The sequence below is a fragment of the Antedon bifida genome, chromosome 3, assembly GCF_963402885.1.
Source record: "Antedon bifida chromosome 3, ecAntBifi1.1, whole genome shotgun sequence".
NCBI classification, from domain to species: domain Eukaryota; kingdom Metazoa; phylum Echinodermata; class Crinoidea; order Comatulida; family Antedonidae; genus Antedon; species Antedon bifida.
In genome coordinates this window covers 31,364,463-31,389,103 of record NC_136228.1, presented here as the reverse complement: position 1 = coordinate 31,389,103, position 24,641 = coordinate 31,364,463, and the positions used below count along the sequence as shown (strand labels likewise).

Sequence of the window (24,641 nt, the reverse complement as noted above, 5' to 3'; positions counted from 1 at the left end):
ACATTGTAGTGATTAATTTAGGAACAGTTAACTGGCAGTACAGTTGAGCTATTCTAAGAATAAGTTGTGGGAACAAAAACAATACTCACTATATCAGCATGGTATATTAGGCAAGTCCCATATTCATTTCTGAACATTTTACTAAGCCTCGGCATTATGTGGTAGGTTGACCAGCTCCTATCCACAGCGCCTTGTCCTCCCTAGCATTTCCAACTATTTGCAGCTGAGTTAAGTATACAGGGAATTGAACCCGGGTCAAGTGTCCTAACTACTCAGCTCCCAACTCCACGGTATATTATATTCTGTACCAATTGGATTGTGTTATAAAAACACTTTAAATAAATTCTATTAACAAAACTCACGTGATAGGGGTCTTGAAGAAAGAAATTAAATAATTTAATTCAGCTCATTTATTCAAATACAAATTTTTTTCTACACAACATTTAAAAATAAATCCACCTGGTTTAGAAACCTTTTTTTACATAATTAGATAAGGAATGAATATTCAAATCTTTAACATATGAATATTCATTAAGGTATGAATATTCATTTCTCTACTACTGTATAATCTGTTTTTACTCTAGACAGACTACCTACTACCATTTTGTAGACACTATTATAAACAATAATTACTAAAATTATTTAAAAATAACTTACAAATTCCATATCCCATGATAAAAAGGAAAACAATGTTTACAATTTTTATACATAATTATTATGTCAAAAACAAAGATGAATATTAACACTAAATCAAAATCTGACTAGCATGTAACCACACGATTTTAAAGCCATTGTTTTGATATAACAAAATATAAAATATTTCCCTAAAATTACTCATATTTCGTAGGTACAGCTGTAGGTAAACACACACACATAAACATCTAAAAATAGGTTTTAAATCAAACTGGTATATAAATTTCTAAGTTTTCTTTTTAAAAAAGAATATTACATTCTAACAGCTTGATAATGAAGATAAATAAATTCAAAAACAATAGTCCTAGTGTAATACAATTACCCCAGATTTGTACAGACATCGACATAAACTATTGGACTGGTTCGTAAACCTCGCTGCGCTTCATTGGTTCTTTGGCGTGCAATAAAAAAAGTCCTTATTGTAAAAAAAAGTTATATACCATACAGTAGCAGTAATCACAATTTATTCAATCACCAAAATAAAATCATTTCATTGGTTTAACAACAATTCAGTTACCTACATAAGAGGAGATAGCTACCTACTTATTGAAGGAGATCATTCAATTACCTTGGAGGGTTTATCAAAAATAAAACATCCCTCAAATTCAATTGGATAACTACAATAATTAGGAATGAACACGTACAACATCTACTTATTTTCTCGCAATAAATTCACAATTAATTTACAATATCAATCTATCAACAAGAAAATTTAATAATTCCTATATTTTTTGCAACCTAGAAAATATAAAATATAAAACTTGGAGGAATGGTCAACAACGATGTTAAATTACATTTGTCTCCGTTACGATTTGGAGGTAGATTTTTCTTTTCTTTTTCGTTTCTTTTTACTCTCTTGAACCGGCTCCTCGTCGATGATAAGCGCCCCCAATTCCTCGTCATCCGACGTAGAATTGTGAACGCCGTTTCCTGTCCAAGATTCACCCGATTTTTTCACTTTTTCTTTATTTGTTTCACCTTCATCAGTCTTTTTGGATGATTTGCTACCTTGTAACAGATTTTGGATTTTTTCCTCCTTCAACTTTTCTTTCTCCTTTTTCGAACGTTTTCCTTTTTCAGGTTTACTAACAGTTTTTGCTTCTTTCACCAACTTTTCCTCAACATGTTTTTCTTTCTTCTCTTTCTTTTTCTTTCCAGATGGTTTTTCAGTTTCATTCTCATTTTTATCTTTTTTCGATTCATCTCCGTTAGTAACTCCAGACGTTTCTGTTGAGTCTTCTTTACCTATTACATCTCTATTCTCTTCAGCTGCTTTCATTTTTTTGGCTGGTGGTACACCTTCTCCAACCGATTTTCTATTTTTTGGATCAACCTTTTTTTTGGAAAGTTCTTGCACAACTTCATCATCAGAATGCTCTATACAAACTGTTACACCTTCAACAACTTTGCTTTTATTTTCCTTGTGGGTATCACAATAGGAATTGGGACAAATTACACACAGTAACTTGGCAACCTTTCCACATTCATCACAATGATGCCATGGACAATCCCATTTCCCTGGTGGGGAGAAATAAAATAGAGTTAGAGGTTAAATTGAAGAGTGTGACCATGCAGGTAAAATACTAAAGCTCTATCTACACTATCAAACTAGTTTGATAAAAAAGGTGTGATGTGCCCAAATACGGTAGTGATATGCTTAAATATGGTAGTCATATGACAACATCATGTCCATTTATGGGCACATCACATAAAGTTTGATTGTGTAGACAGAGCTTAAGGGTAGATTTTACCCAATTAATACAAACTAAATCACTACAAAGGTTTTTGGATAGAATGTTCCTTACCGTAAGGCTTTTTCTCCAGTTTTAAACAGGTCAAATGGTAAGATTTCAGACACGTTTTTCGATCACACATTATTAAAGCACCTCCCTCGCCACATCGGAAACAGAAGTCTTCATGTTTCACTTCTAGTTTGCGTTTCTTCCTTTTCTTTTTATCCTTCGCTTTTTTTAACTTTTCTTCAGTTGCTTCAGCTGCTGCGGTCTGTTTAAAATAAAATTATTATTGTTATTAGGGTGTAGGAAATCTGGAGTTTTCCCTGGCCACTGGAATGCATTCAGGACCATTGTGAACAAAACATTAAGATCATACACTTTTATACCTTTGCTCTGTCTACACTATCAAACTTTATGTGACAAAAAAATGTGATGTGCCCATATATAGACATGATGGTGTCATATCACTACTATATTTGGGCACATCACACTTTTTTCATCCAACAAGTTTGATAGTGTAGACAGAGCTTTAGGAACTGTCAACATACCTTAGCTCGTACACCTATAAATCCACTACAGTTATCAGCTCCACATTCACACTTTTTCTTTTCATTGCCTAAACAATCTAGATTGTAGTTGAAATTGAGTTCAGAGCCTGAGGAGACAAACAGTAGTCGTATTAATTATTACATTTTTTTTTTGTACAATGTCAGCTCCAAATTTAAATCTATTCAAGTCACTCCTAAATGATCATTGGAAGTCCCTTGACTGCAAGTTTACTTTTTCACATTTATAAACACTTTGGAACAGTGTACACCCGGAGCCCTAAGCATCTATATTTTGGGAAGAAGACAGGAAGGGTCATATAAGCTATATTTAGCTTCCTAACCGACCCAATAACATCAAGCAAGTATCAAGCAAGTATATGTCATTGTAATATTTTTGATTTGTAAATTATTGTATATAAGATTTATATTTTGTACAGCGCTTTGGTCTTTGGGAAAAGCACTATATAAATAACTATAATATAATACTAATTAACTATTAATGTTAATGAAAGATTTTTATGTCTCAAAATAATCAAAATCTTACAAACAATTTAGTTGCACTAATGTTAATTTATTTTAATTGAACCAAATAAAAATATTAACTACAATCTTAAGCTCTGCCTACACTATCAGTGTAGTCAGAGCTTTATATCATACCTGCTTTTATATCTTTAACAGCAAACAGACCCACTCTGATGTCGCCATTAACCGTCCACTTCTGCGTCTCACAGTTCGGCCAACAGCAGTGGTTCATGAAGCGTGACATGTTTCCTTTGGGTCCTGCATCGATCGTACGATCTTTATCCAAAGTGAGAAAGTAGAAATTGGAGATGTTTTCTTCGTGGTCTTTCCTGATTCGTCGATGACATTCTTCATCATCAACAAGTTCCCCTACGTACTCGTTAACAAAATCACCCTGAAAGAATATAAAATATTGATATGAAAAACAAACATAAAAGTAACCAAAATAGTGTGCAAGGTACATACAGTGGAACCCCCATTAAGACACCTTTGGGATCGAACGAAGTGTCCCCTGAATATAATCAAAAGGATATCAGTGCAGTTGGATATTGACCTATTGTAAACTTTACCAATGATTTCACTGTATACATGTTTTTCCTCATTTTTTTTTTTTACTTATTTATTTTTTAAATTCATACGCATCCAACAGCGAGCAACTCGCCAATTACAGGATGGATAAACTATTTAATCATTATCGTGCTTAAAAACTAAGTCTCATTTGAGGCTTAGGGAGTGGAGTTGAAAGAGTTGTGAGTTACAACCCTGGCACTAGGTCAGGATTGAACCCTGGACCTTGGGATTGGAAGGCAAGCATGTTAACCACCAAGCTACAACTCCACTACCTACTTACCTTCTTTATATCGACCTTTGTCATCAGTCCCCAGCCTCTTGGGCCAGTTTTAAATGGAATAGAGTCGGGATACTGCCTCTTTTGAAAGCGTTGATTTTGGCAATTTTCACCTGCTGGACAAACCGTTGGATGGCATTCTACCTGTAACATGCGGTTTAGGCAATCACTTCCATCACCGCAAGGGTTCGTCATGTTGGGCTTGCACTCGCAAGGCTGACACTGCGATATGTCAAATGCTGGCATGGCTTTTATTACATTGCCTACTGGTTTATTAACCTATAAAAAACAAAAATTTGCATAGAATCTTTTATACTGTAAATGTAAATAATTGTTACAAATTTTTAATGTTTTTATTATTAAAAAGAATTTGAGACCTTTTCGACCTCAAGAATGGTTTTAGGAGAGTGGCCGGTTTGACTGTATATAAGTAAAAAGCAGTATCTTGCAGGTGAAATAGAATCACAGTGTTTCTATTAAGGTACGGTATATCTTACCTTAATGTACTTGAATGGAGCTGGCTTCTTGTCATTCTCTTGCTTGTCCTTTGCTACACGCTTTTCTTTCATTGCTTTCCACTCTTTAAAATTAGCGGTGGCCTCAACAAGTGCTGTAAAAGAATGAATTTTTATGAGGCTACTTGCCACCCACTGTAGGCTACTTGCCACCCACTCTAGGCTACTTGACACCAACACTAGGCTGCTTGCCACCCATTGTAGGCTACTTGCCACCCACTCTAAGCTACTTGCCACCCACTCTAAGCTACTTGCCACCCACTCTAGGCTACTTGCCACCCACTGTAGGCTACTTGCCACCCACTCTAGGCTACTTGACACCAACACTAGGCTGCTTGCCACCCATTGTAGGCTACTTTCCACCCACTCTAAGCTACTTGCCACCCACTCTAGGCTACTTGCCACCCACTGTAGGCTGCTTGCCACCCACTCTAGGCTGCTTGCCACCCACTCTAGGCTACTTGCCACCCACTGTAGGCTGCTTGCCACCCACTCTAGGCTGCTTGCCTCCCACTGTAGGTTGTTTGCCACCCATTGTAGGTTACTTTCCACCCACTCTAGGTTACTTGCTCTACAAACTCTAGGCTACTTGCCACCAACTCCAGGCTACTTGCCACCCACTCTAAGCTACTTCAGGGCATCACGTATGCAAAACCCAGGAGAGCAACAAATCGCTCTCCTCAAATCACCGAGGAGAGCAATTCGCTCTCCTTGCAAAAATTTTAAATCGCTCTCCTCAAATATTTATGTTGAAGTTGAAGGATGGTCGCCCTTATTAAAAATGGCTGGCCCTTATTAATTTTTTGTACACATTTTTTTGCCCGACAGGGGATAACCCCCCCCCCCCCCCCCCCGCCGGGCACCTTTACACACAATATTTTCCGTGGGGATCGTATTATTCTACAGTACAAAAAACTCAAGCCAATTTTTTTTTTATGGCCTGCCTGGGTAGATTGGGTTTCAGGAGCCTGGAGAATCCTGTCCTGGCCAACTATATGCCTTTAGCCTAGCTTTTCTAGCCTAGCTTGTTGGCCTAGAAATCAGACAGAAAACCTGAAAAGTATTTACCTGCAATTCATAAATTATACAATTCTAACATGCAACAGCCATTAAAATATTGATAATAAGTTACAAAGTGTCATTTTAAAATAATTAAGGAAGATATTTGATCGTGTTTACATGTGTCACACATGGGCGCACGCACAATAGGGGAGGACTGAGAGAGCTTCTAGAAGATGCTGACGTCACACATCAGCACGTGTTTTGAGGAGGATTTGAGTGACCAAAATTGGTTAGAACTTTCGAAGAAATAATCCATCTTCAAAATGACATAATTAAAGCAACCAGCAGCTAAGCTTTTTTAAATAATAAACATTATATTTAGGCCTCCTATATTAATGTTTCCTTTTAAAATTAAATATATTTTATTAACTCGTTCCATAAAAACATAAAGGGAAAAATTATTGGTTGGGACATGATCTTCCTGTAAAGGAGGTGTTTCTATGACACCGTACTGGTTGCACTATGAGGCGATGAAGTAAACTCGCCCTTGAATGCGCGCAGGCAGGGGAATCCCCTTTGTTGGTACCTCGCACTGTGAGATGGAGCGCGATGAATTGCTCTCCTTTTCGAAGGTTGTTGATTGCGATCGCGCTCGCGATCCTTAAAAACGAGGGACTGCCATTAGGCTTGTAGCTTTATAACTTAGCTTATATATTATTAGCCTAGGCCTAGATTGGTTTTAACTTTTAAAAATCCACGTGTTTTTAGGCCTCTTGACAGAAAAATCAACACTGTCAAAAGCTAGGCTCTATTTTGAAAATTAAGGAGCGCGATAAATTGCTCTCCTCGAAGCCTGTTGAGGAGCGCGGAGGAGCGCGGTCGCTCCTTATAAATGATGCCCTGCTACTTGTCATCAACTCTAAGCTACTTGCCACCCACTCTAGGCTGCTTGACACCCACTCTAGACTACTTGCCACCCACTCTAGGCTACTTGCCACCAAATCTAGGTGAATTGCCACCCACTCTAGGCTACTTGCCACCCACTCTAGGCTACTTGCCACCAACTCTAGGCTACTTGCCACCCACTCTAGGCTACTTGCCACCAACTCTAGGCTACTTGCCACCAACTCTAGGCGAATTGCTACCCATTCTAGGCTACTTGCCACCAACTCTAAGCTACGTGCCACCTACTCTAGGCGAATTGCCACCAACTCTAGGCTACTTAATACAGTTGGAATATTCATTCATGGCAAGGACCATGAATATACATTAGTACTACTTACTAGTTCTTGCGCTAAGTTTAAGTACCCATTATGCGTACATACCTTGTTTAAATACTGCAGCAATACCCTTGGAAGTCGTGCTATCTCTACTGCCTTTATCGCCTTCTTGAAATGCAAAAACTCTTGCCTGATGTGTCCAAAAGTAGTCATTAGAACCGAAAAAATGCACAGGAAATTCTCCTACTTGGTGCGTTTTCTCTTGTATGTTCAGCGGCACGTTTCTCGGAATGCACACTCTTCCTGGCCACCACCTGTAGTTTCCAACTTTGACCCAAACGATGTCATCGTATTGAGGGCGCTTGCCATTGCTACAATCGCGACAGAACCAACGCCCGTCTGGAATGCTTGTGTATCCAATACAGTCTGGATGAAATGCAGCAGGACAGCTCTCACAACAGAGTAGATTACCACCTACAGCAGATATAAAGATATATTGTGAAGAAAATCAGTTTTGAGTAAATAGATATTACATACATGATTACAAAAGAAGTATTCTAAACCACCATGGTCAGCAAGTGGGTGACAATAATCTCACCCTTACTTTTAAAATGAATACATATACATACAGTATTACAATCGTAATTGTAATGTAATCATATAGTGTTTTGTACATTAATTTGTACATAAAAATGAGTTTATAAGCATCAAAGTGTAATTATTTCGCAGACAAAAACAAATTTAGTCAAAATGTCTGTCTGGCTCATACCTTTAGAACATGTGAAGCACCAACTAACACTAACATGTGAATGATGTTTCTGTGTCTTGATTGGTTGAAAATGTCGACTACAGACAATGGCATTTGATGCCAACACCATACTTCCTGCCGCTATACAGGAGTCGCCATAATGGTATGCAGTTGGACAACGAACACAACGCATCAAGCGTCCTGAAATTTAAAAAATTATACAAAGTTTTTGTTTTGATAGGACAGAAATGGTAATTTTAATCTACACATGCCTATACACCATTTTGTTCATTATGCATTTGGTTAATTTAACGTTCAGGTAAGGGCGTGTGGCGCAGTGTGTTGGACATTCGACTACTGATCGTGAGATCGAAGTTTGAATCCAACTCTCCCCGCATTGCTTGTATCCTTAGGCAAGATACTTTACTTACGTTTGCCTCTCTCCACCCAGGCGCATAAATGGGAACCCGGTTACATCAAGACAAAACTTTGCACGGATTACTAGCTGCATTATGGGAGTATGTTTCCATACGTGTTTGATCCAAAATAATGTTCAGTGCTTAGAGGTTTCACAACATTAGGCGCTATATAAATCCAGGATATTATTTATTAATCATGGTTTGTCTATACCAACCTAAAAACGAAAGCTTACTATTGTCAATAAAGAAAAAAAAAACCATTAATGAAAATGTACCTTTAGAAGCTTTGATATTTTTTGGGTTCTCAGCAGCACATGCTGTGCAGGTGTGTAGAGGGCAGATGAATCCTCGATTATCAAACCTTGCCTGCGGGAATGTCTTGACACACAACTCGTGGTAGAATTTACCACATACCGATACATTGCACCTTTTAACGGTATCATCACCTTTCTTGCATATAAAACAGCAATGAACACCTGGAATATGTAAATTATGTAGAATTATTGAGAAAATTAAAATATCAATAATAAAGACAGGGATTGTGACAAGCTACTGTATCTGCTATTCTTGCCTGTAGTGATGAAATGACATAGCACATACAACAATCATGATTTTTATAACAATGTACGGACATCTTTTTATGTATGCGAGCTCGCCAGAAAGTCCCAGGACACCTTTTTTTTTAAAAATTAATTTATATGTAATATTTACTTTATATGGACCAGAGAATTCCGAAATAAAAGATTGAATGAATGAGAATACAAGCAAAAACTCTCTTAGTGTTTACAAGAGCAAGATAATAGTCTTTTGAATGCATTGTTACATTTAAATATTTAATACATAGTTCGAAATGTTCTACCTACCAGATATACACTCATCACATTTAAATGTACCCGTAGGCATAACGCCAAGACCGATGCAGTCAAGATGAAATGCTCCACAACAGCTGCCCTCGCATAGTAACAATTCCCCAGGTGTCTCGCACACCTGACAGACGTTTTCTTTACGTGAAGCGCCGGCACCGGTGGTGGTGGTAGCCTTTCCGTTGGCGTGACTTTCATCACTCGAACTCGCTCCTGTTAAAGAATACATGAAGGGTGCGTTTGTTAGCAATGCACATGCATGGTTGAAATACAAACATATTATTGTCTTGAAGACAAACCTTGATATGAAGAGCAAGTGTGACTAAAGCTTTGTCTACACTATCAAACTAGTTTGACAAAAAAGTGTGATGTGCCCAAATATGGTGGTGATATGCACAAATATGGTAGTGATATGACATCACCATGTCCATATATGAGCACATACAGTTTGATAGTGTAGACAGAGCTAAATGGAACCCCTCCTTTGGAACACATCTATGCAGAGGATTAATAGGGGTTCTACTGTACTACATTAGTTTCTTTAGTTGGGTTTAATTTGTTGTTATTGCATGCAAACATTCAATTTATAATTTCTGCTAAGTGACTTTAAAGTTTGGTTCTCACCAAGACATACAGTAACAATAATGCAATTTGATCAATAAGTGTTGGTTCTAATGAGTAATTTCTTAAGGTATGTCTACACTATCAAACTAGTGTGATGTGCCCAAATATGGTAGTGATATGCTCAAATATGGTAGTGACACTGATATGACATGTCCATTTATGGGCACACCACATTTGTTGTCACATAAAGTTTGATACAGTAGTGTAGACAGAGTTTTAGTGTGAACCAAACTTTATAGTGTATTTCATTTTTTTTAAACTTAATCTTTGAATACATTATCATGTAAAAATAAGACCTTTTCACACCAGCCCTAGGTTGTTCAGTTTTAGAATGATTAGAATATATAGCAGTTAGTTAGTACTATTAGAAAAGAATATTAGAAGGAATAGTTTAAATAAGAAACAAACACATGATTAAGAATGCCTGATGTTAATTAAATGAGCTAATAAATAGATGTGCATGGAAAACTACATTACATAACTACTAGTGATACACAATTCCAAACTCTGTTACAACTTCAAAAACAAGGCATGCATGTTCAACAGTAGCACTACTGATGAGATCTTCGCTACTTGATAAATGACACATCACACATTAGGTTTTTCTTATCACAACAAATACAATTTATTCAAAAAAATCATACTTTCATGTACCAGAGTTTGGATTTGAGATCATCAGACACCTCAAATGTTATAACTTGACTTAGGTAAATAAAAGGTACTGTGGTTACATTTATAGGTAAATATTTAGGTAGTTTCATACAAACTTCAATGTGCATGGAGCTACAGTAACTACTACTGGACATTAATCTATTGACTATGTTAAACACTAGACTTAATTTTGTCTTGTCCCGGACCTAAAGACCTCAAAACTTCTAGAAAATGAAATTAGAATGTGATATTTAAAAAGTAATTTAGAAACAAAATAGCACTCAAATTCTTTTAAACATGCACAATACAGGTTTGGTTATTTGAACTAAAGTGATAGGTTTGCATCTTCAACTAAAGCCGATCTTAGATTCTACTATACTTGATATAAATTAAAATGGTAAAATACCTAAGCTACTAAATAAAAAGTAATACTGAAATATTAAACTAAAATAGAGAACAATGTATATTAATGTAGAAGGATTCTATTTATTTATTTATGATTGTCAATATATTGTAAATCATTTTAAAAATATTCAAAGTGTATGATATACAAATTAAAAACTTATTTTCAATGTGTTCTGGTTAGAATTTAGTTTTTGATTCCAAGTGAAAGGAAAGGGATTAACCACTACCCTCCTCATCAACTAAATCTAAATTTTGTTTTGGCATACATACGTCTAAAAGACTAAAATGTTTTTTAGAAAGACAATTGGTTAAAATCTACAGTTTACAAAAGAAATGTTCTATTTTAAATTTTATATTACAATCCTAAAAATGTAAATTTTTCCTCACTACCATACTTACTCTATTACAAAATATTAATATATTAACTTTATACATTATTTACATTTAATTAATGTACAAATGCTCAAAAAATATATAAATATACACTTTTTTTTTTAATATTGTGTACGTAGGTTTTTATATTATATATACTTAAAACAAGCGAATTCCGAATTAAGTTAAAGGAGTTATGAATGAACAATATTTAGTTTATTTAAATGCAAGAAATATTCATTTACCACTAGCTGGATTACTGTTCTCAATGGTATTAGCCTCCACTGCACCAGCCGGTTTTTCCTTTTCTGTTGCTTGTTGGTTAGCCTACGTTAAAAAGAGAAATATCCACCTTTTTAAAAATTTCTAATAAAAATTAGTAATAAATTGTAAATTAGGACTGCTGTGTGTAAAACTTGGTTTGTTTAATGACTTTTTTAAGTGATAAGAAACATAGCCCCTTAAATATGGAATTTAAGGATTCCTATTTTAAAAAGCAAGAAAACTAAAGGCCAATTTACACAATTGAGCGGTAACAGTAAATGGAAAACCTCATAGCTTGTCTCACGTAAAATCTGTATCTATCCTGAGCGGAAATTGCCCGTCCACTCCGCGTTGTGTGTAAATGGTCATAAGGAATAACATAGATTCTATATTTTTTATTACTGTTAACGCTAGTCTGTGTAAATTGGCCTTAAAGCCACAAACAAAACAAAAGGGCATTAACACTATAGCCTAAATTTGATCAAATTACATCATCATTCTCTAAACAATATAATCTGCTGAACTTTTATTTTATAACAAATTTATCTCTTACTGACCTCTATTGAAGGTTCAACTAATTTCTTGGATTTTCTTTTTCTGCTTTTCTTGGATGGATCGTAAGTAATAACATCAGGAGGAATGACACTATCTGATTTTGGAATGCTTTCTACAGGTTTAATGGGTTCTTTTACCGCCGTTGCTTTTTGTCGTTTCGTCGAAGGAGTCTTTGTCTTTTGACTGGGGGTAGCGGTAGCTTGTTGTTTACCAGGCTTCTCTTTTGGCGTCTCTTGCTTTTCCTTAGCCTAAAAATAATATTTTCAAGTTGTTACTAAATTTATTGTAGTGGAACTGAACTGATACAGGTATAACTTCATTTTGGGTTTAATATACACTAGGTCGAGGCCTGTAAATACCTGTACAAGATAATATTAGTTGGGGTACAATACCATGCAATGACCAATGACAAGGGACAGTTTTGAATAATTAATCGCTTGTGATTGCTTAAATTGCTTGTTGAGTTGCATTCTACTTCTAGTGGGAACCAAGCTATGATATACTTCAATATCTTTATCCATCATGGGGACATTTCTAAAAAAGGAGTTGGATTTCATCATACTGGTGAAAGTATGGCACCAAAGTTGAAGATCTTTTCTCAAATTAAACCCATTTAAATTGTGTAATTATCTGTACCTTTAAAGAGAATTTTTCATTTTTGTTGATCCAAAAGATTGAAAGTACTAAAAACATTGGTAACTTACTTTGTTGATCCAATAGAAAGAAAACAATAAAAATGGTACTTGCAATGTAAGTATCATTTTTAGTACTTTCCTTCTATTGGATCAACAAAAAGAAAACTTCTCTTAGCTCTAATATAAAGAAATTTAAATTATTTCAAGATTGTACCTTTAAAGTTTTAGCCATTTCAGGTGAAAATCCAATACTGTCAAAGTCTGCTTCTTGCATCTTGAGAGAAGGCCGTGATTCACGTTTGGATCTCTTCGTTGGAGTCACAGGCTTACCATCGCTATCATCTTCTCTTTGTTTCCCTGTCGAGACGAATGATAATTAAACTTTATTGAATACAAATATAGTACAGTACATGATAATTAAACTTTATTGAATACAATTACAAATATAGTACATGATAATAAAAATTTATTATATATTATATAATATAGCCAAGCAAAGTATTTAATGGAGAAAAGTCAACTCAATGAAACTCTGTCAATCTAGCTGTATCATTCTGCTGCAGTGTATTATAACTTATGTTTTACTGTAATGAAGTAAGCACACTACAATGTACTGTAGATAAGTAATAAATGAAAGCATCTGTGAAGATCAATATGAAATCAGAAAGAAACTGAAAATGACTCTACAACCCTTTCTGTAACAAAATACATTATCACAATAATACATTTAATTTATCACAATCTTAAAATATGTTTTATTTAATTTAACAACAAAATACACTCACTCTTTTTCTCAGGAACTGGTTTGACTGGTGTGGGATTATATTGCGCTTTCTCATCTTCTGGCAGAGCGTCCCATTTTTCCTCCAGGATTGTATAAATTCCCTTTTTACCTACTCCTGGATTTTCCTTCTCCACTTCATCCCAAAAAACCTTGCTGTACTCCACAAACGGCAAAGGTTTTCTACCCCTCTTCTTCTTAGTAGGAGATTCAGCCTCGGACGATGCATCTTCCTCAGATACTTTTAATTTCTTTTTATACTGCCGCTTCTGTTTAATGGGCAATGGCGTAGTAACCTGATCCGTGGCAGATTCTTCCAAATCCGAAGTCTGACTTTTCTCTTCTTCCTGAGATTTCTCATTGGTGGATTTCTTTGGCACTAACGGAATCGATGTGGATACAGCAGCAGCTTCGTCGTCCTGATGTTTTTTGTAAGCTCGTTTTGCTTTCATTTTTGGTGAGTCTCCAAGAGATACGATATCAATTTCTTCTGTAGTTGCACTACCTAACCCTGCTTTTGGCATTTCATACTTAAATGTGAAGTTTAGTTTACGCTCATGTCTGCTCATAGGAAGCGCCCGTACGCACTCAGTGACGGCTACATCCCAAGCTGGCTTTCGGTTTGGCTTTAACGAGTTCTTCTGTAACACCCTCTGCCTATCAGTTTTGTTTTTTATTTTAGCCACAAGTTCTTTTATAAGAGAATCGTATTGTTCTCTACTTGCGAATTTGCGCATACTTGCTCCGCTAACCCAGCCTCTTTCTGGCACCTCACCAAAAAATTGAACGTGGTACATTCTGTAACTCTTTACACCACCACCTACAAAAGCAATGGATATCATTAATGTTTAATGTATAATATTTTAGGTCTCAATTTGATTTGTTTCAAGCATAGTACAAGAGTTTAATAACATACAAACTGACATAGATAAAAAATATGGCAGAAATGACTTGCCTTTCATTCTTGTATATATTCCAAGATTTGGATCATAAGCCACCATGCATGGCCACCATGGATGCCCACTTACTTTAGACCAAACAAGATCACCAACCAACCACTCGCAAGGCTTCTCATCAAATCCTACCACTGGCATCAGGTTGGCACCAGTTGCTGCAGCGCCTGCTACGGCTTGTTTCAGAAGTGCAGACTTTCCGGCTTTAACAGTCTCTTTCTTTTGAGCCACGGTTAAGGCTGTTGCCTCCTTGCTATCATCGGACTGCGAATCTGATGACTTTTCCTCAGATTTGTCTTTTCCTTCCTCATTCTCCTCCGCAGAGCTTTTGGAATCGCTTTGATCACCTTTGGCATCTGGAGAAGGTTCCGACTTTGATGGCTGTTGTTCTTGTACTGGATCAACAGATTCTGACTGAATTTTCTCAGTCCCAATTTCTTCACTTTCTGCTGCTGCTGGTGGTGGTGGTAAATTTGATGGAGGAACCGATTTTGGTGGATTTTGGGAAGTCGGTGGGTACGTTGAATAGGGTTGGTAAGGTACCTGCTGCGCTGTTGCCATCTGCGGTACTGGGTGTTGAACAGTGGGGTGGCCAGAAGGTTGAGTTGCTGATGGTTGAGGGTAGCCAGACATAGTAGGTCTCTGGTCTGGTTGAAAATGTCTATTATACGTCTGCTCATACCTTTGACTTGGTTGTTGATACGGCATTGGTTGGGCTATGTACTGTTGACTCATGGGATGCATTGGATTAGAATAAGGTTGTTGGTAACCAGAGGGCGGTGGATAATATTGTTGTCCATACGACTGAGGTGGATATGGCCCTTGGGAATATGCCTGAGGATATTGCGGATAGACAGGTTGTTGTCCAGTCTCCTGTTGGTGAAGAGGTTGCGCTATTTTGTGATACGTAGGACCCGGTACCGGGTTAACTGGAATGTGACCAAACCCCTGAGGGCTTTGACTGTACGGTGGCATCGATGACATTGTGTGAGTTCCAGATGGGCTGTAGGTTTGTCGTTGAGGTGATTCAACACTGCTGTACAGCGGTGGTATTGGTGGCAATGGGTTTCGATGTTCACCAGGATTCATGTTGTTTACATTGGTATTAGTGATTGTATCAGCAACTGATGTATTTGATGAAGTTGTTCCCATGCATATCAATTACAGAAATAATTGGCTGCTACCTATAGTACAAAAATATAAAGATTTTATTTTTTATTAAATTAAAAATGTTTATTACGGTATGTCACATAAAACTATGAATGATTGATGCGACATTAAATATTATATAATTTCTAAATAAACAAAATGCAAATAAAAAGGCCTCGTAGTTAGATTGCAAAGTGGAAAAATGATACCCACTATGCAGGCTATACAGTAGCATACATAAGCCTAGGCTAGGTCTAGGCTACACTCTGCCTGAATGAGGAAGCTAAACAAATACAATATACTTTTAGAATTCTCTTACAAAAATAAAAAATAAAAATGCTGATTTTTTCAAGATAATTATTATAAATATATAAAGCAACAATCCAGTTGATAAATCTATATGAATAAATCCAAACTTCCATGTTAATTATTAAAAAGTTGAGTTGAAAATCACTTGATTTGGGTAAAAAAATATAATTAATGGAAAACTCACAAAATTGGCTGCAAAATTATGCCTTAATAATATATGTTATTAACCACCAATTGCAAATAATCATAGTTAGAATTGTTACTACAAATGTGAAGTATAATTTGGTGTAGTTAATTGCTAGTATCGTTTCAATTTCGTGGGAAAACAGTAAACAGAGCAAAAATGTTTGCATGAACTGTTGAGAAATTCGGCCATCTTGATAACATGCTTGAATAAAATTTGGACTTATTTTGCTTATTTACAGCTAAACTACAAATTTCTATACTACAATGATTTACTGCAATTTACACGACAACAAAACTGTATTCAGTTTAATAATATCATAGTGAATATATTGCTAACCTGCTGAAATATAACAATATTTGAAAGATTTTCAGCTTCGATATTTTCTACCTCGTACACAAGAAAGAACTCTCCCATAGAACCGAACATAATCCGATAGGGCACGGCGCCAAAATCTTTCTAATTTCATTGGACAACGAATATGTACGAATAATTACGATTCAATGCGGAAATAGCCGAGTTGTTCCAAAACTAAATATTTCATAAAATATATAATCTGCATGTCACTATAAAAAACACAGTTTTATATCAAATTTATACAAAATAAGTATTATTAAATTTACAATATTATAAATTCGTAAAATATACCGTTTTTAATGTTATGACGATACGTTAAGGTTAAAGGTTACATATTATCTAAAATAATTATTGCAATGACATCCACCAAGAGGTGATCTACCATACAAACTCACCCTTATCTAGCTAAATTAACATGGCTGTATATCACCGTATTACTGAGTTCCCCTCGCGGAAAAGGCCGGTGTTTATATTTTTTACGCGAAAAGGTTCAACACTAAAGACACAATCATTGAATCAAAAGGTTTTATTGGGTAAATAAATAAGTGTTGTTAGAACTGATAGAATAAAAATCAAAAAGATATTACTATGATTTGATTCATATACCATTGTTGTCTTATCTGGCTTTTTGTGGCCGAGGGTAGGGTCAGGCCTAGGCCTCTAAAAAAACCTTCTGACCAGCCGCCGGATTTTTACACCTTTTTCGAGTAGGTGAGTCATTTCGCCCCTGTACAAGAACCAAGGAAGTATGAACACACAGAAAATGAATGCAGCCATAATTTATGTTATGTATAAGATATTGATTCTTTTGTGAATAACGCCTTGTTTTTCCAAATGAAATTATAAATTAGATTATATTTAATAATTTATTGTAATTTAACAAAAAAACTAATTTATGTTATTGTTTTTATCGTATTTTATTTTGTTAGAAACATGGCATCGAAAATAGATGAACTATCTGGCCCACATAGTCACTGTGATCAATGCTACAACTACAATTGTGAAGTAGATCCACAGCCTGGCAAATCATGCTCAATGCTAAGTTGTGACCTAGACTGTGGTGCTAAATTCCACAAGTGTAAGCTTTCGGAACATAAAATCCTGTGTCCTTACGAAAGAGTAGCGTGCTTAAGTGCCCTTTGTGGTTGTCCAATGTCAGTGGTTCGGTGCTTGCAAGTGAGACATATGCAATCATGTCCTGCATTTGTGATACAATGTGGTCAGGTAATGTATTAATTCATTTTTGAAAAAAAAAACTTTCTGTTTTAGTCCTAATTGTCATTGATTACTATGTCATCGTCGTCGTCATCAACATCATCATCAACATCATCATTTATATTATTCTTATTGATTGGTCAATCAAAAAACCAAGATTTATCTTTGAATTTAAAAAAATTATTTTTTACTATAAAAATGTTTATTTATTAGAAATATAGAGTTGAAGATTGGGATGCCCATTTCACTAGCAAAAAAGGAGGTGTTTCTTTACACGATAAAGTGTGTATGCCAATACTCAGTAGATGGAGACTAGAACGAGATAGAAAGAAAGACCACATTGACAAGGTCTTTGATGATATACAAGAGCTTCAACAAAGAAAAAAAGATGAGAAAGCTAACAAAGAGAAGAAAGAATCGCAAGAAAAAAGTGATGCAGTCGATGAGGCAGATAAATCCAAAACACCGTTATCTGCTGGTGATAGCACCCTTTATCCAGAACCACCCATAACGCCGATCTCTCCAGAGCCACCTCTAACGCCGCTATCGCCTTCAGATTCGGATATTATCAGCAGAATGCCGATGGAGATCATGGAACACCTCGGCCAGTTTCTTGATGGTGAGGGTTTGTACAACTTGGCAAAGACCTCCAGCTACATGTTCAATGTATGCACAACGTTACTCGACGAAAAGAAGGGAATGGTTAATTTGAAATGGCACAAGAAAGATGCGGGTACTTGGAAGATTAAAGAACCAGTAAGTTGATACATTTTTAGGCCTCAATCAACCTTGTGAGAATTGGTAATTTTTGACAGCTTTGAAAACTGTTTATTATAAAATATTGCAGCAATCAAAGGCAACTTATTTTTCTTTCAAAAATAAATTGTCAAATGCTGTTGCAAAGGTGTTTTATAGTAATTAGTAGTATAGTAATTTTAAACCCGGGGCCACCCTTTAAGTTTCCCTTCCCCCCACCCCTCCTCCTTTCCCTCTAATTTAAAATCCAGTGGCCATATTCACCATTCACACTTAGGCTAAGGGAAACACTTAACATTTAAACAAAATCTCATATCAAATTGAATACAATTTAAGGGAAATACTTATTGAATTAAGTGAAAAACTTAAATTTAAGGGAAATATATAACTTAAGTGGTGAATACGGTCACTGAATCCTTCACTGATTTTGGATGAGTATTACTTAAAATTTAGAATGTGCATATTATATCTCTGGATGGCTGTTTTAAATTTAAACATTTTTTATTCACTACTTATATATAAATATTCCAAATTATTTTTTAGATGTGGGAATTTGCTTCGAAAGAGGAATAACCATTTGATGTGCAGACATGAGGACAGATTGTTGTAATGTACTTAAAAGCATTACTAAAGCTCTGTCTACACTCTACACTACACAAAGAAATGTGATGTGCCCATATATGAACATGATGATGTCATATCACTACCATATTTGGGCACATCACACTTTTTTTTAAAAATTAGTTTGATAGTGTGGACACAGTTCTTAAGACATTTTTATAAAGATATGAACAGAGCAAAGATATATATTTATGTACGAAATTTTATAGAATTTGTTGGCGAGAATATTTTAATACGTTTTATAGTAAGTTTGGTAAAATGAAAAAGTCAATTTTAGAGTGTGGCTTTAGTATTCACTGTGAAATAGTCTTGCCATTTTCATATTACACTCAAATGAATAATTTTATATTCTTTTAATATTATTTTGCATAGTTTTGTTGACAAATTGTGTTTTAAAAAACGGGTTTTAATAATAAAATTAGTGACTTATATATAACTTACAAAATGAATTGTATATTATTTATTTATGTTTCTAAAATATTAGTATATAAGTATAGAAGATAATGTTTAGAAGGTTAGAGATATGTTAGCAATATCAGTGTTAGAATAATAAGCATGAGTCTACTTGAATGCAAAGGTCAAAGAATTTAGAAACAATTGTGATTTTTTAGAATGTTTTTGGGGCTAAAAAAAAGGTGCTGGGTCCTGAGTGTCTATCTCTCCCTCCTATAATATAATTACCAAAGTAATTATATATTTTATTTTTTTAAATACCTGGATGTGCCTTGTGTTTTATAATTTAAATATAAAAGTTGGGACATGCACAGAGTCACAATATTTTAGATTTGTACTCTATTTTGTAATGTTGATTACACTAATAACCAATAAAGAGGTAGAAATTAATTTGCATTCTGTTTTGTTTTAATAATAACACAGTATGTGATACAATTTTAAATGACATTATCTACATCTATACAAATAAAGAATTGGTTTAACTATGGAGAAAATAATGGTTTAACCAGTGAATCACAAACATTTTTATTAATATTTTACATTATTTAGTTAAAATCACAGTATTTATGATACAATTTTAATGAAATTATCTACATCTATACAATTAATAAAGAATTGGTTTAATTGTGAAGAAAATAAATGTCCTGTGTGTGTGTGTAAATCACAGAAGTGCATATATATTTAGTTAAAAGAATGAACATACTATATTTGGATATTAACTTAAGGCCAATTTACACAGACGAGCGGTAACGGTAATACAAATATAGAATAATATTTTATGACCATTTTATGACACACAACGCGGAGCGGACGTGCGGTTTCCGCTCAGGATAGATACAGAGTATACGTGATAAGCTTTCCGCTTACCGTTACCGCTCGTCTGTGTAAATTGGTGTTTATCAATGTAATATAAGCAATTCCGTATAATATCTCATACGATCTAACATGAAAAAGGATTTATACATAGTACATAGTACGTCAGGACCTTTCTAGATAGAAAAACGTTCACGTATGAGTTCTACAACTAATACAGTTCATATTTTTTATAAAATGACAATTCCAGCAATATTTTGCGGCTAATAAAATGCCTGACGGTTCTTTTTATAACAAACCTTGTATTCAAAGTATCTAGATCACCTTCGATCTACATCACCATTTTCACAATTTAGAACGAAGTTCCACAAATATATGTGTCATTCTGTTCAATAATTTCATTTTATTCTATTCATTGCTTGACTGTTTGACCATGGACCTATAAATTTATAGGTCCATGGTTTGACTGAACAGCATTCGTGTCATTTCCTTTATTTTTCGTTGAGTTAACACCACTACTTTCTTTAACATTTGACGTCACTGTCTTCGGAACTTCTTTTATGCGCAACATCGATTTCAATTCCGATCTGAATTTCGCGTTTAGCCAGCAGTAAAGAAAAGGGTTAACGGTAATACCGATCATGGCCAAATAATACAAAATCAAGTACATCGCATTGTCGTGAAGTGACTCATAAAAAAGCACTAGAATTATGTAGACATTGAGCGGGAACCATGTTACACCAAATACAACCACCACCAGTATGAGCATGATTGTAGTTCTGCGATGGCATTTGTCTTTTATAGTCTGCTGCGATGCCGTCAAGTGTTCGATTGTCATTCTACCGCGTAAAGCTAAAGCGATCAGACGATTCATGGTGAGTATGATAATCAAAGGGATTACATATCGCAGGATTATCGAAGACAAGACGAATACTCTTCTGTAAAGGTCGCTTGGATCTGGATAAGATGCGATGCATTTGTAGCCGGATTGTAATAGCGTTTCCCAGTGGTGTAACTTTCTGAAAACTGCGTTGGGAAGTGATAGAATGAGCGAAAACGCCCAGATAATGCAACTGATCACGAATGCAAAGTTGACATCAATCCTTGGGCGAAGAGGATGCACAATAACCTGGTGTCGATCCACGGCGATAGCTGTTAATGTCAAGCTGGACACAAATGTAGAAACTTGAATAATATAATCTGTTATGTAACACATGAATCGACCGTACGGCCAAGCGTCCGATAGATTACGCGTCAACACCAGAGGGATGTTGAACAACGTCACGATGATGTCAGAAAATGCTTGGTTCGCTAGAAAGAAATTGGTGACGTTACGGATTTTACTACTTCTGGTCATCACGACGCACACCAGAGTGTTGCCGACTAAAGAGATGACGATGAGTATAATATAAGCGACGTTGATGACAACTCTGACGTCATTTCTGTACGCCAGTATTGGAGTTTGCGCATTAATGTCGTCCTTATAATTTTCCAAGAGGTCGTCGAATTCTGCATCTAGGTGGCTATCATAGTTGGCGTAAGAAATTTCTTCGGTGGTGTTTTTGTCAGAATGAATGTCGTCTCCATCGATCTGGTTGGTGGTAGAGTCGAGACCAAAGAAACTGTTCAAGAAAATTGGCATCATCTTTGGATTTGGTGGCTATTGATTAAAGAAAATGTAAGACAATTTGCATTTACTAAAATCCCATTGTAAAAACAGTTAGCACAAAAGAAATACTCGATATTCCTAGTCAAACTCGTGTGTACCTCCTGTAGCCTATCAGTCGTAAAAATATCCGTTCCTTGCAAGAACAGGTAGGCCTGCAAACTAGACTAAAATCTAAGCTTGTCCTGAACGGCTGACGTTTATATGCCTCGTACAATATTGTTTACTGTAGGATAGGATAGGATAGGCTAATATACTGAAGTATCAATCAATAGAATATAATAAAAATATTAATAAACTTACGTTGAAGGAAATATTAAACACCGTGTTTCGTCTCTCAGTCAGTCAGTGTGCATCCGCATCAGTTGCGAGTGACAAGACAAATGAATTTGACAAGTTGTTTGGAAGAAAACAATTACGTCAAACAAGGAATTCGTTACTTTAGACAACATTCTTTACTTAATTGATAGGTGCTAAGAAACAAATGTAACCTATCACTGTCGCTATATAACTAGATAGCTAAATTAATTGTCAAACAACATGTTTTATGTTTTATTTCATCCATATTGTACATGAGTGAGGTGGCAAGAAATCGTGGCCCGTGAATAGGAGTTGGTCGTATAATATTAACATATTTACCCTGTTTCGTTTCACGGGAAAGTGTCCCCTTAATAGAGGAGTCTGTCGAATAAGGGTGTTCTAAAGGAGGGGTTTTACTGTAATTTAGAAACGAATTTGTAGAATGTTTCTGGAACTTTAATTCATAATGTATTGTTTCATTAATAATATAAAATAAAATAACTCGTGTAGATGATTGAACTATGTGTAATGTTGACGAACTTATTTAAAAGAATATAAAAACAATTCGGTCTTAGGTCTATTATTCGCAAGACGTTCGTCGAGGATTAAGGCAAGTTTTATGTGGTCGCGATGTTTTGGCTTATTTTTATCATACGGCCTAAGATTCAATGCATGTTTTCAGCCATACGAGGCCAAGTCTATAGTATACAAATTCGCTAACAAGATGATAAATCGTTTATTTAGTTAAAATACTTAATATACCTCTTTTCCTGTTCAACTATTGGTGTTGCTTTGCTTGTTTTTCATGTCTAGTGACACTACAGTAGGTCTACAGTTAGTACTCCGTACTCAGTACTAGTTGGTCAAGTCCAGGTGGCCCCGAATTCCACAATCTTTTGAAATTCAGGCTACGCTTCAGATTCATCCGCCTTAGTGATTGCCTGGGACTAATGTATAACATTTTAATCGCAAAATCTATACATTACCACAACTGTTACATTCAGTCAAATACAACAAAACACGATTTATGACGATTTTTTTACTTACTACCATTGCATGATCGTAAAATTACCTGCTGGACAGCAACGAATTAGAAATACATATTTACCATTATAATTAAATTATTAATAATTATTTAACTTCATTTTGCGAGAGCGGGTATACACGATACGGAACAAGGAATAGGCGTACAAAAAATTAAATAATTTGTGTCAGGCAGATACAAATTGACCATTACTATACCATTGACTAAATCGGTGAACTGTATATGATAATTTGGTATAGATTATTTGGAGAAGGGCTTCAACTTTATATTGGGTTAAGCTCCATTTAATAAATCGTGACTATTTCAACACGTATTGATACGATTCATCATACTTAAAATAACAGAAAATATCACAGCCAACCACTTGCTCTAAAATAACATTATTGGAGAATATAAACATAGAGCAGAGGTTGAGCCAAAAGTGTCAGCTAAACAACCCCGACGATGAATTCTTTCGTGGTAACTAACACTTTTTGTTTTGTTATTATACGCTAGTATACTGTAATGTATTCATAAAGATGTTTAGTAGTACATACCTACATTGCAAAAACAGCGGAGCAATTGCTTCAAAATCCGATCTGATATTTCTTAAAGCCTGTTCACACGTACGCACCCTAAAACGTAAACGATACTTGGACTTCTGTGTTTTGCTATTCATTCATATAACGAACGCCGCACGTGTGAACACCTAGGCATTACCTTACCGCTTGCCAGTCTTACGCCCTACGTGTGAAACGTACCCTCGCATACCTTCCCCAACTGAACATATGCATGTCTCCACGATATTCCCAATGTATTTATCATTAAATTAAATAAAACAAGTTTTATAAATAAAATTGGGCTATGGTGCACTAAACTTGTAGAGGCTTAAGTATTACATTTAAAAGTTTTTCGAAAAGTGTATCTGTATAAAACAGACGGTATGTATCAACTTAAATCTGCGAAGTTAAAAATACAAAATTGGTAAATACTAAATTGTACGATTTATAAACAATATAAACAAAAAAAAGTAACCATACGACCGAAGGGTGAATACCTGATCAACCTTTTGGAGATAATCAATATTGCACGTGCGTTAAATGACAGTAGAGATTGATTAAGTTTATCTAATAAACTTATACAAAGTAAACGGAGTCTCAAACAATATAAACATAGTTAATTTTGGAAGTTGTGATTGCATTGTTCGTCAGGCTAAAGAAGAGAACTCAAATAACACTTTTCGTTCATATCCTTGTCATCACTTTCCAACGCGTGACTTAATAACTACATTTTCGAGTTACAGTGAAACGCATTAATGAATTGAGGTGTATATTAATTAGTAGTGGTCAAATTGTGTCTGGATATACCATCTTCTATTTTTATTGGGAAAAACAATTATGTTAGGTCTACCTGCCAAAACCAATCTCTACTCCAATTGCAT

General features: G+C 35.3%; 3 protein-coding genes across 5 annotated transcripts; 1 reads left to right on the top strand and 2 right to left on the bottom strand.

Moving 5' to 3' along the window:
* Window positions 1-374: 374 nt before the first annotated feature.
* LOC144837434 (histone-lysine N-methyltransferase NSD2-like) lies at window positions 375-22,955 on the bottom strand. Of its 2 annotated transcripts, none has more exons than XM_078692533.1 (16): window positions 22,939-22,955; window positions 14,356-15,537; window positions 13,405-14,220; window positions 12,834-12,976; window positions 11,987-12,232; window positions 11,411-11,492; window positions 9,114-9,326; window positions 8,526-8,726; window positions 7,853-8,032; window positions 7,189-7,557; window positions 4,844-4,956; window positions 4,350-4,625; window positions 3,635-3,893; window positions 2,978-3,084; window positions 2,499-2,697; window positions 375-2,211 (listed from the first exon to the last, which is right to left on the bottom strand). In XM_078692533.1, exons 2-16 carry the CDS (start codon window positions 15,503-15,505, stop codon window positions 1,499-1,501), a joined length of 5,067 nt encoding a protein of 1,688 aa, XP_078548659.1. In that variant the 5' UTR covers window positions 15,506-15,537; window positions 22,939-22,955; the 3' UTR covers window positions 375-1,498. The 2 variants fall into 2 exon arrangements, with proteins under 2 accessions (XP_078548659.1, XP_078548658.1); XM_078692532.1 differs by lacking the exon at window positions 22,939-22,955 and adding an exon at window positions 16,335-16,437.
* LOC144837548 (uncharacterized) lies at window positions 16,781-19,787 on the top strand. 2 transcript variants are annotated; one of them, XM_078692718.1, is made up of 4 exons: window positions 16,781-16,885; window positions 17,282-17,576; window positions 17,781-18,323; window positions 18,867-19,787. In XM_078692718.1, exons 2-4 carry the CDS (start codon window positions 17,286-17,288, stop codon window positions 18,894-18,896), a joined length of 864 nt encoding a protein of 287 aa, XP_078548844.1. In that variant the 5' UTR covers window positions 16,781-16,885; window positions 17,282-17,285; the 3' UTR covers window positions 18,897-19,787. The 2 variants fall into 2 exon arrangements, with proteins under 2 accessions (XP_078548844.1, XP_078548845.1); XM_078692719.1 differs by lacking the exon at window positions 16,781-16,885 and adding an exon at window positions 17,122-17,137.
* On the bottom strand, window positions 20,650-21,855 carry LOC144838378 (G-protein coupled receptor 83-like). Its single transcript, XM_078693717.1, has one exon. It carries the CDS (start codon window positions 21,853-21,855, stop codon window positions 20,650-20,652), a length of 1,206 nt encoding a protein of 401 aa, XP_078549843.1.
* Window positions 22,956-24,641: the final 1,686 nt, after the last annotated feature.